Source organism: Pelobates fuscus, chromosome 5 (genome assembly GCF_036172605.1).
Source record: "Pelobates fuscus isolate aPelFus1 chromosome 5, aPelFus1.pri, whole genome shotgun sequence".
Taxonomy (NCBI): domain Eukaryota; kingdom Metazoa; phylum Chordata; class Amphibia; order Anura; family Pelobatidae; genus Pelobates; species Pelobates fuscus.
This window is the reverse complement of record NC_086321.1, coordinates 116,354,236-116,367,091: the sequence shown is the minus strand read 5'-3', so window position 1 is coordinate 116,367,091 and position 12,856 is coordinate 116,354,236. Positions and strand designations below refer to the sequence as shown.

The window sequence follows — 12,856 nt, the reverse complement described above, 5'->3', positions numbered from 1 at the left end:
GATAAAGAAAAATCTCACTATCTAATATAGAAGATAGAGGTTGGCATAGACACATATAGCAAACCTACTTTTTCTCTCTACTTGATATAGAAAGAGGGGTAGTGTACCAAATTGGGGAGCTGGGATGGATAACAAATATATAAGCACAAGTAATCAATCCAGATAAAGAAAAATCTCGATATCTAATATAGAAAATAAAAAATACTTTATTAATACAAGAATGTTAAAAATTGGCATTCCAGCTCCCCCAATTTGGTACACTACCCCTCTTTCTATATATAGTTTACATTTGGGGTTACCCCCACTTAAACCTGTGTACCAATAACTGTCTGATTCTGTTTTCTCTCTACTTGTTAATTGCACCAATGTTTTTACATCATTCTTAAAAGGGAACGCATGGTCTGGCATATACAAGAAAATGTCAAATATACTCGCCTCTGAATTTCACTTGCTTTCCTTTCCCTCTCCTGGATTGTGGGATATGTAGTTCACAAATGTGAATGGCTTTATTCATGAAAAGACATGAATGGAACGCCCAGCTCAGTTTGTCTTTCATGATTTTTGTGAAAGAAGCCACTTCTAGCAGCATATATGTGGCTGCTGTACAAGTCAGTATCCCAGCCTTTTATGAGAGAGAGCCAAAATAAAATAGTATGGAGTGTTGGTGGACTACATACACGTTCCTGCTACATATTGGCAGGAAATAGTCACACATTAAAGTGATCAGTACGCAATTAGTGTTTGCGCAGAATGTGGTATGTCCTCATTGGTAGGTGAGTGCACCTCGCTGTTTTCAGTAGGGAATATGCCATATAGGTCCTGTATATTCTCACCTATAAATTCTATTTAAAAGAAAAAATGACTGGAAATCTCATGTTTGACTTTGAGATGTCCCCTTTGGGCACAAAACCTCAAGAAATCATGCTTCCATATCTATCCCTTGGTCTAATTAAACTGACATTGAATTCTATCTTTACAGCAGTATTATAAACACTGTTCTGTGAATTGGATACCACTGGAAATAATGTACTGTATAATAGGTTTAAATTAAGATTGAAAATAATAGACTAAAACTGAGAATAATTCTAAGAACGTCTAGCCTGGTAATATCCAAATCTGTTTATTATAAGAAACCCACAGCACACTAAAATATGCCAAAAGGTTTATCTTTATTTCATATACATAAGTCCAATCATATGTGAACATATACAAAGTGCATACATAAGATACAGTTCATACATGGGCACACTATTCATTAACAACTATGCCAGTAATAAAGTACATACACAGGTTACCCATTCAGGGTAAAGAAAACACATATCCTGACCGAAGGCTGGAGACCACAATTGCTAAATTTTGGCTACTGCCTTGTTCACGGGATCTCAACATGAACATGTTTTTTTATGTTAAAACAAAGAGAACATTACCTGCGCTCTAGCCTAAATTCCTATGTACACTTAAACAAAATGGAGGCTAAAGAGTACATAGGGATTTAGGCCAGAGTGCAGGTAACGTTCTCTTTGTTTTTACTATGTATTTTGAGCTGTTGGATACTAAGCTACTGCTGCTGAAAGCGCGGTGTTTTATCGTTGTGTTTGTATATGATGTTTTTTATATTAGTAGGGTTAAGCCCGTAGACCGTCCTGGTCTGCCACCCTTGCACAGAGCTCTAGTGCAATCTACATATGCTATGCCAGGCCTGCAGTAACCAAGCTTCCTGTGTTCTTACAGGTCACTGGGGTGGTGTCTGATGCAAATGGAAAAGCACATTATGTTCTATCAGGGACCTGGGATGAGAAGATTGAGTGTGCAAAGATTGTGCACAGCAGCCAAGGCAACAGCAGTGCAGAGGGCAAGCAAAAAACCGTCTACCAGACCCTGTCTGCAAAGCTGCTATGGAAGAAATACCCTCTGCCGTAAGTGCCACAAAATCAGAAACTAGTATACTGCATATGTGTATTCCGATTTCCGTACCTTTCTTACGAATACAGAGATCCTATGGAAAAGAGGAAGACTTCTGAATGAAAATGTATTTTTCTAGATGATCATTTTATTGCAGGTCTTTCTCATTATTTCATACAAATACACATGTAATATCAAGGCCCTGCTTGGAACGGTGTTCACAGCATTTTTCAAGCAATGTTTCTCTTTATTTACTGCCTTTGTGAAATCGTTCCATTTAGAATGTCCTTAGAACTGATTACTTAATGCATTTTGGTGGGAGTAAACACAATAATGCAATTCTGTTTGCATTCCTGGAAATCCACAAGGTGCTTACAGGCTCATTCACTAAACTTAGAATTTTAGCAAAAAAAAATTCAATGTCAAAAATCAGGCAAAAAATAAAAGTTGTGACTAACAACTGAAGTATAGTAATCTGAATAACAGTGGTCTGTTGCATTGTGATGTTGTATTAATGTTGTATTAGTTCAAAATCATGCAAAGAGCTGCCGGTGTCCTCTTCGAGTTTAAGCACTAATACATACAATTTGTTCCCTGTCCTACTATAGAGAAAATGCAGAGAATATGTACTATTTCTCTGAGCTCGCTCTGACACTCAATGAGTCTGAGGATGATGTGGCCCCAACAGACAGCCGACATCGGCCAGACCAGCGATTGATGGAGAATGGTAAATGGGATGAAGCTAATGTAGAGAAACAGAGACTGGAGGAGAAGCAGAGAGCTGTTCGCAGGAGGAGAGAAGCAGAAGCAGTAGAAGCGTTGGAAGAAGGTAGATACTGGATTGCAATGATGTGTAAATTAGTTTTCTCAGTTTATTTTGAACTGGTGCATTGTCAAAGCAGTGGATCTCAAACTTTGTTTGTCAGGGTGCCAAATTCTGTACATGGCATTCATTTGTAAATTTAGCTAAGAGGACCTATTCTGTGAAGCACTAAGCTGAAATAACCAAGATAGTAGTTTGTGGATCATACCGATGAAAAACAGACAGGTGATGGTTTCAGAGAGTTAACTGCTCATAAAAAACCTCAGCTGTGCACATGCAATCAACAAGATATACTAATGTTAAGCACTGACATAAAACTTACAAACATGCATTGTCTTGATCAATGAAGAGATGGTACCTGGCAATTGAAATTCTTTGGTAGCAACTTATCTCATGTATATGCATAGGTGTGAACACATAAAGCACTATAAACTGCTATTGAACATTACCAGCCTCCATTTTTTGGAAATCAGGTCTCCTCTTCAGTGGGAGCGATACCCAGACAGGTTCAGGAACACATGCAGCCCATCTAAAGTGGTTAATTGCGGGTGTAGCACTATAATGCAAAGGCAAAAGGCGGTAACAATGTGGGCAAGTAACAATGTACAAATACTCAAAAGTGTAAGGTAGCAAATGTTCAAACCGTATGATGATATACCCATTTTTTGTTATAAAGATATAAAAGAACTATATAGGCTGTATTAAAATATTAAAACGTAGAAGAAATCTAAAGATCAGTCATCCCTTAAATACAAGAAGATGTGAGTATGCCCAGAGGTGAAAGGCTAAAGAGGAATCCGTCATATATTAATTATCCGTAACCTTAGAGTGGTAGGGGGTGTAAATCACAATGCCCGCTAGTATAGATAATAGCATGGTTATTTTATGAATAGCAATTATATTCTGTAAGTGGGGTTTCATTATTTAGGAATAATAACCTACTCAGCAGAAATGATCACAATAAACATTAACCAATTAGATAAATATATGTGTGTTAACATTATGTCCTAGTAAAGGGACAGAATATGTGTATAGGAATGTCCTTAGCCAGGACAGTGGAACCACTCGGGATAAAAAACGGAATATTTTCGACATCCCAAGTGTGTGTAAAGCATGTCTCAGCGTTCAACGTAGTGGGAGTAGAGATGCCCAAACTTTGAAGCTTCTGGTACCATTAGGAGCTTGTGCCTCCTCCTTCCACTTTCAACTAATAAGGATTGACATGGTCCCCATCTATATAGTTTCCTAATTGTTTAGTCACTGTTTTGAAAGAAGCATATCACTGTAGTGTGGAGCGGCATTGGTCGTGAAAAAAGTCCAAAGAAACAAAAGAAGTGGGTCCCTTTACTGTATTAAAGAGCAATTCTTTGTCACTTTGTGGATTGTGGATACATATACTGAGGCCGTGTCTTTACAGCAACTCGTACATAGAGCATATAGTGGACATGTCTACCGGTGCTGTATCTCCACACCAGCTCATATACAGAGATAATATCAGTCACATATACTGAAGCCGTGTCTTTACAGCAACTCGTACATAGAGCATATAGGGGACATGTCTACCGGTGCTGTATCTCCACACCAGCTCATATACAGAGATAATATCAGTCACATATACTGAGGCCGTGTCTTTACAGCAACTCGTACATAGAGCATATAGTGGACACGTCTACTGGTGCTATATCTCCACACCAGCTCATATACAGAGATAATATCAGTCACATATACTGAAGCCGTGGATACATATACTGAGGCCATGTGTTCATGGCAACTCAAATATAGAGCCTATTGTGGATACACATACTGAGACTGTGTCTTCATGGCAATTCAAACATAGAGCATATTGTTGATACAAATACTGAGGCCGTGTCTTCATGGCAACTCATACATAGAGCCTATTGTGGATACACATACTGAGGCCTTGTCTTCATGGCAACTCAAACATAGAGTCTATTGTGGATAAATATACTGAGGCCGTGTCTTCATGGCAACTCATACATAGAGCATAATGTGGATACACATACTGAGGCCGTGTCTTCATGGCAACTCGAACATAGAACATATTGTGGATACACATACTGAGGCCCATAGGCGTGCGCACGGGGTGTGCCGGGTGTGCCTGGGCACACCCTAATCCCCGCGGCACGCCTGTGAGTCCTGCAGGAACGCTGTTCCTGCAGGTACTCTGCCGCCCCCAAATGCCCCCCTCCTCCTCCCCCTGTGTTCCCCCTTTCATGGGGGGGGGCGCAAGAGATGATGGACACCCCCCCCCCCCGTCGGGGGGCTCTCTCCATACAACAAGCGGCGAGGGAGCTGTGTGTTCTCTGCTCCCTCTCACCGCGCGCCGTTTGCTGATAACACAGCTCCCTCGCCGCTTGTTGTATGGAGAGAGCCCCCCGACCCACTGGACCCCAGGGACAAGTCCACGCCAGCTCTCCAGGTAGGGAGGCTGGGTGGACAATTTTTTTTTTGAATTTGACAATTTTTATTCTTTTCATCGTTGAAAGCATAAAACGATATGCATTAGGATACAGAAGAAAAAATAGGGAAGAGGGGGAATGCGTGTATTGAACATAACATCAGTATAATGCACTCAATATAGGGTACAGAAGGGGGAAAAAAAGGGGGGGGGGAATATGTTAGTCAAACCTTAATTTTTTAATTAAAAATAATTTGTCAATGTGTGTGAGTGTCTGTGAATGTATGTATGTATGTGTGAGTGTCTGTAAGAGTGTTTGTGTATGTGTGTCTGTGAGTGTATGTGTCTGTGTGCCTGTAAGTGTGTGTATGTGTGTGTGCCTGTAAGTGTGTGTGTATGTGTGTCTGTGAATGTGTATGTGTCTGTAAGTGTGTGTGTGTGTGTCTGTGAATGTGTATGTGTCTGTAAGTGTGTGTATATGTGTGCATCTGTAAGTGTGTCTGTGTGTGTGTGTGTGTGTGTGTGTGTCTGTGAATGTATGTGTGTGTGTGTCTGAGTTTATGTGTCTGTAAGTGTGTGTATGTGTGTCTGTGAATGTATGTGTGTGCCTGTGAATGTATGCGTGTGTGTGTCTGAGTATGTGTGTGTGAGTGTATGTGTGTGTACGCGTGTATATATATATATATATATATATATATATATATATATATATATATATATATAAAAATATATATATATACACACACACACACACACAAGTGTATATTTTTTTGGGGGGGGGTGGGAATCTTGGGAGAGATCCCACACTTTAGTCCCCAGGACTTGACCCCTGCCGGCAGGGGAGATCTCTGGATCTCCCCTGTCGGCTCATGCAGAGTTGGCGCTATCTGAGTGCCGGCTCTGCTCTTAGCCTCCATGGGCCGGCGGGGAGATCAAAGATCTACCTCACCAGCCCACAGCAGCATGGAGGGAGGCAGGAGAGGACCCGGGGAGCTCTAGACAGAAGCTCCGCCAGGTTCCTCTCGCGAGATCTGAGCGTTGCCACGGCAATGCTCAGATATCGCGAGAGTGAACTCTAGCCCCGCAGGCTAGAGTTCACTCTCCCTTGGACAGCAAGGATCCCCCCTCCCTACATAAGGTAAGAAGGGAGGGGGTTATTTACTAATCTGCCCTTACCTTCACAATCTCTCCAAACATACAGCACACACACAGCACCTACACACATACAGCACCCTAACACAAACAGCCCGCACACACGGCACCCTCACATACACAGCACACAAACAGCACCCACACACACAGCACACAAACAGCACCCTCACAAACACACACAGCACCCTCACACAAACAGCACCCTCACACACAGCACAATAACAGCACCCTCACAAACACACGACACAAACAGCACCCTCACACACACATATCACACAAACAGCACCCTCACACACACATATCACGCAAACAGCACCCTCACACACACAGCACACTAACAGGACCCTAACACACATACACAAATACCCTCACACACAGCACACTACCAGCACCCTCACACACAAACCGCACCCTCACCCACATAGCACACTACGAACACCCTGACACACACATCACACTAACAGCACACACACACACACACACAGCGCACCAGCAGCACACACACACAGCAGTATATGTGTGTATATATGTATATATATATATATATATATATATACATGCGGCGTGTGTTTGTGCTTTAGGGTGCACACCCTAATGCAATAGGCTGCGCACGCCTATGCTGAGGCCATGTCTTCATGGCAACTCAAACATAGAGCCTATTGTGGATACATATACTGAGGCCGTGTCTTCATGGCAACTCATACATAGAGCATATTGTGGATACATATACTGAGGCCGTGTCTTCATGGCAACTCATACATAGAGCATATTGTGGATACACATACTGAGGCCGTGTCTTCATGGCAACTCATACATAGAGCATATTGTGGATACATATACTGAGACTGTGTCTTCATAGCAACTCGAACATAGAGCATATTGTGGATACATATACTGAGGCCATGTCTTCATGGCAACTCAAACATAGAGCCTATTGTGGATACATATACTGAGGCCGTGTCTTCATGGCAACTCATACATAGAGCATATTATGGATACATATACTGAGGCTGTGTCTTCGTGACTATAGAGCATATAGGGGACATGTCTACTGGTGCTACACACCAGCTCATATACAGAGATAATATCAGTGACATATACTGAGGCTGTGTCTTCAAAACAGCTCATACAGAGAGGTGATCTTGGTCTCATATGCTGATTTAGATAATGGGCTCCTGGTACTCCGGTTGAGTACCTCTGTTACTTCTCAGCTTCCTTCGCTATTGTCTTGCCAAGTCTAAACACTCTGTTCTGTCGGGAGCGCTCAGATGCCCATCTCAAAGTGATCTGATCAGCATTCATGTATGAATTATAGCCAGTATTAATTATAGCTGTGATTATAGTCGTTACCCAATACCATGAATCGAGACTCGGGGGTAACAGCAGATCTGACTTTATTGCAGCTGACGGCTATTGATACCAGAAAGGGGTCATTAACATATGATAATACAACCAACAGTAAATACAGTTCCCCATCAAGTCCTCTTCCATAATCCCTTGCATGCCTGCAGAAACAGCCCTCATCCCCACCAAAACAAACAATCCACTCAGACTTCCTGGCACCGATGCCGGATGTGTAGCTAGGACTGCATGGATAAGAACAAAAGTGATTTAACTTCTAAATGGCAGATAATTTAGCAGTGAGGCTGCAGGGGCATAATCTATAAACCAAAACTTGCTTTATTCAGCTAAATTTGTTTTGGTTATTATAGTGCCCCTTTAAGCCAATGCAGAGCATTTCTGGCTATGCAAGAGCCCTGGCAGGTATCAGTGCTCCCTTTCATCCTTGTATACATAGGTATAGGGCTTCTCACTGCTTCACCCCATCCCGGTTCAGTTTTATGCTGTCCATTGTTGAAAGGAATGCTAAGATTGTTTGATAAAAAAAAAATCAATACAAAGAGACTCGTTGTATTCATTACAAAGTCAAGGTACTTGTATCTCAGTTTTCCCAATGTTTCTTGAATTCTGAACAAGCAAGAAAATATATGGTTAAACAATATTTTCTAATTACGGTAGATGATCCAGCGTTCTCATGTTTTGCAATTTTTTACATTTCCTGCCATCTTGCTATAAAGCCTCCAATCTCCTCTTTTACAGGTAATGACTACGAAGGTTATCAGCCCCTATGGTTTGAGAGGAAGGTTGACCCATATACCGGCGAGCTAATATGTATTTACAAAGGAGGATACTGGGAAAGCAAAGAAAAACAAGACTGGTCTCGCTGTCCTGATATCTTCTGATCCTTTCTGGGCAGAAGACCTGACTGTACTCCAGCCGCGCACGCAGGTCACAATGGATGCAAAGCTTAGGACAGCTTAAAGCTCAGGAGCAAGTGGTGACGGCTGACTTCCAATGTGAAAAGCGAACAGAAAAATAAAAAAACAAAACACCAAAACACCTGCCAAAAACAAATAATTCTGAACGGGCAAAATCAGGGGGAATGCAGGGATAAAAGCATATTTTCTACTGATAAAGCCTTTTGTTTTACTACAGTGGAGTTTTTTAGCATCTAAAAGGATTGGAAAAATAAGATTATTTATATTACTCTTTAATTTGACATTTGTTTTGTGTTTGTTTTTTTTGGTGGTAGTGGTAGTGGGGGATACCTGCCTCTTTAAAGCCTTTTCAGTAACTATATTATTTTCAAACGTGATGCCAATCCTTTAAAGTACAATCCCTGGTTTTAAGGGAGCTATAGGACATTAAGGTACTCTTAGAAAACGTATTTATTTACGCATATTATATACACATATATATTCTCATTAACAAATCATGAATTGTGCATTTAATCTATGGAAAGCGAGAGCATACTCTAATAAGTGAAGCAGGGATCTATTTATGCAGCATAACCTAGCAAAAGGATCACTGTTTTTAACATTATTTTTATTTTCTAATTGACTAATGCACTTTTAGAAACCCATTTAAATTATGTGGGCAAATCTGACAATAAAATGGTTATGGTCCATCAGTGTGGGATAGATGTTGGTGTCTTCTGGAACAGCACTATTTGGTAACAATAGGCTATGACCACCCCGCCTTACAAGGTATGATACTTGCAGGGAGAATATCAAACTGCATTGCCTTGTAGCTTGCCAATATTTGAAAAAGATACTTAGTGTATGGACGGTTCTGACTAGGGCCGGTGGCAATGTGAAGGACCATGCACATTCATGACAACCCTTTCCTGACTGGCAGGGAGTGTATGAAGGCTTCTGCTTTGCTTCCCTGCTTAGGACACCATGACATCTTGGTCCATTCATGATGGGCAGTCACATTGATGCATGTCAGTAGGCACCATGCGAAAAAATCCACAGAACAGGCATTTTCATATTGTAAGGAAGCAGCACACAAATTCTATAGCCCCGATCTAGAGTTCTTCCTAGCAACACATTCTGCATAGTGTATTGGAATCTTATTTGATGGGTGTTAAAGGCATTACAAAAGCCATTACATTGAGAATGCCTGACCTATGACTACGCGATGCATGTAGAAAAATACAGTGTAGCTCACTGTAAAAATATGTTCATTAAGTAGTGCATCACCTTTTCATTTTAATTTTGCTTTTTTTAAAGATGCAAAATCTATTTTATATTTTGAATGGGATGAAATTAAAGGCCTTACCTGAACCTGTTTTTAGATAATGGTCCCATATAATTGGCTTAGATGGTAACGGAATAAAACAAATGTGTGTTTAATAGTAATGTAACGGCACACACTAAGAGAATGACATAACCTGTATAGTACATTTTCTCTTAGCGTATTAAATTCATTTATTTTTCCGAGGGAGGGCCTGTATATGCCTTTTTATATAACCAACGTTATCTGGGTGTATTTTCGGACCAGAAAAACTAGGTTGAGTGATTTTATTGGGATTAGATTCCACACTCTGGTTTAGCAGAACTAATCTCTCCGTATTATTAACCATATGGCAGAGAATTTCCCAATTCTAAACCACCTCCCATACAAGGAAGCTTGTTGTTAATGGACTACAACCCCCATGATCCTTGTAGTTTAGCAACTATTGGATAGTCAGAGGTTTTTGACATATGAGCATCAAACCGTTTTAGAAACTTTGTTTTACTTAGGTAAACGAGTTTAGCCAGATTGCCTCTCCTAATTAATATACAGCTACAGAGCCTTAACATGGCCGTAATATGTTTCAGCCCTAAAGTGATTCATGTTTGCCAGAGTTGATTTGGTTCTGGTTCTCAATGCAATTAGTATTAAATGTAGTACAGCAAAACTTTTTTTTACAGTCCTTTATTTTCAGTATATTCCAATGTAATGAAATAATAAGTATAATAGGAAACAATATCTCTCCATTCTCCATGTCAATAAACTAACCTGTAGGAAAACTCCCCTAATTGCTGCTGGAAGAATCAGTAGCCTGATTGAGTAACCTCAAATTACCCAAATAAAGTCCACTAAGGGAGATAGATGCTTTATTGTGTAAATATGTTAAACAGTCATGGGGATAAAGTTAAGCAAAAGAAGAGTAAAGTCACAGGAGTTGGGGAAAAGAGACAGAAAAAGGATTGACCCTTGTAGGTGAGGTTAACAACATAAAGGGGCAGAAGCCACAAATACAACAATATAAACCTGCATTCCAGATGTTGAGCTAAAGTATTCAAGTAACATTAAAGGTCCCCACACTCGGATAGAATGAGACTTTGAATGTATCCATGCTGTGAATTTCTATTTATTTTATTTTTTTTCCCCAATTCTCACTGCTTTAGAGGTATGGGTGATCATGTCCTTCCAAAGGGGAACTATCACCTGGAAAACCCACCACAGATGTAGCATGGAATTTAAGCCATCTCTAGTTTTAATCAGGGAAAGTGTTGCATATTTGATGGAGGACCTGACGTGTCCTATACCATCAAGCTCCTTTAATACAGTGTTGATGAAGATCATCAAAACTTTCTAGGCATAAATGACATCTGCTTGCATTCTAGCTATTTGTGTAGCAATGACTTCCAGCTGTACACATGATATAAGTAACATCACATGCCTGATTGGCATATATGCCAATACTGTCTGCGATTGCTTGGGTATTAAAAAAATAATAATAATAGTATACAAAGTTGCACAACCCATTTGTATATCTTATAAAGGTAAGTGCTGGATCCAAGAGAATGCACTTTATAAGGGTCGCAAAAAACACTTTTTCTATTGGTACCCTGTACCAAACAAAAATATTTTTGCTTATTGGTATCCATGATATATCATTTTAGCATACTGAAAATTTTACAACTAAAAGTAAGAATTCCCACATTTTGATTGTGGATTCCTTCTTTACTTTTTTGTATAGCCTGGATATTAAATACACACATGTAAAGTTTAGCAGACGACCCACCAAGCAATAGTTCACCTTACCCAAAAGATGGCGTAGGTCTGCTTATGTTGCAGTATTGCTCTACGTGTGTGTTTTTTTGTTTTGTTTTGTTTTTTAAAGGAAGGGCCTGCCAGCTTTTACAAAGGGCCACCTTCCTTTTGCCACACAAATAGCAAAACATGTGGTGTGTTGATCCTGTAGTTTCCACATTTAGCAACAAATCAGGTGTTACAAGACACTTAAAGGGACACTATAGTCACCTGAACAACTTTAGCTTAATGAAGCAGTTTTGGTGTATAGAACATGCCCCTGTAGCCTCACTGCTCAATCCTCTGCCATTTAGGAGTTAAATCGCTTTGTTTATGAACCCTAGTACCACCTCCCTGCATGTGACTTGCACAGCCTTCCATAAACACTTCCTGTAAAGAGAGCCCTATTTAGGCTTTCTTTATTGCAAGTTCTGTTTAATTAAGATTTTCTTATCCCCTGCTATGTTAATAGTTTGCTAGACCCTACAAGAGCCTCCTGTATGTGATTAAAGTTAAATTTAGAGATTGAGTTACAATTATTTAAGGTAAATTACATCTGTTTGAAAGTGAAACCAGTTTTTGTTTTTCATGCAGGCTCTGTCAATCATAGCCAGGGGAGGTGTGGCTAGGGCTGCATAAACAGAAACAAAGTGATTTAACTCCTAAATGACAGTGAATTGAGCAGTGAAATTGCAGGGGAATGATCTATACACTAAAACTGCTTTATTTAGCTAAAGTAATTTATGTGACTATAGTGTTCCTTTAAGTACATCAATAAGAGGAGCCCTGTAGTTTGAGTGATGTCAACTTTCAATCATCCAAAAGATTGATCCTCTTTACAACTAAGACTACATATCAAGGGAAATGTCAGCTGCATGGTAACATTCTAGTAAAAAAAATACAACCATTACCAAAATTCATACTTCATTGCTATTCCTCTTTCTAGAACGACTGTACAAAATCTAAACACCAGCACCTCTACCTTGCTGTGGCAGATATTGAGGATGTGCTTAGTCACAAGCATATTTGTCATTTCAAACAAGTATTTGTTGATCCTAGCCTTATCACTGCTCTTTGTGGGGTTAGGCTCAAAGGTCATTATACCGAACTGTGCTATTCCAAAAGACACCTCCAAAATATTGTTTGCCCAAGAGCAAGCGAGTACAAAAATGGGTCAGAAAGTGTCCTCCGAG

General features: G+C 40.1%; 1 protein-coding gene across 1 annotated transcript in view; it reads left to right on the top strand.

Annotated features, from left to right (window-relative positions):
* The window catches only part of OSBP2 (oxysterol binding protein 2), a 298,677-nt gene extending 286,806 nt beyond the window's left edge, over window positions 1-11,871 (top strand). The window contains exons 12-14 of the mRNA XM_063454168.1: window positions 1,732-1,916; window positions 2,511-2,731; window positions 8,397-11,871. Coding sequence (XP_063310238.1) covers window positions 1,732-1,916; window positions 2,511-2,731; window positions 8,397-8,539 — 549 coding nt within the window. The 3' untranslated portion in view covers window positions 8,540-11,871. The remainder of the gene's footprint in view (window positions 1-1,731; window positions 1,917-2,510; window positions 2,732-8,396) is intronic.
* The last annotated feature ends 985 nt before the right edge of the window (window positions 11,872-12,856 follow it).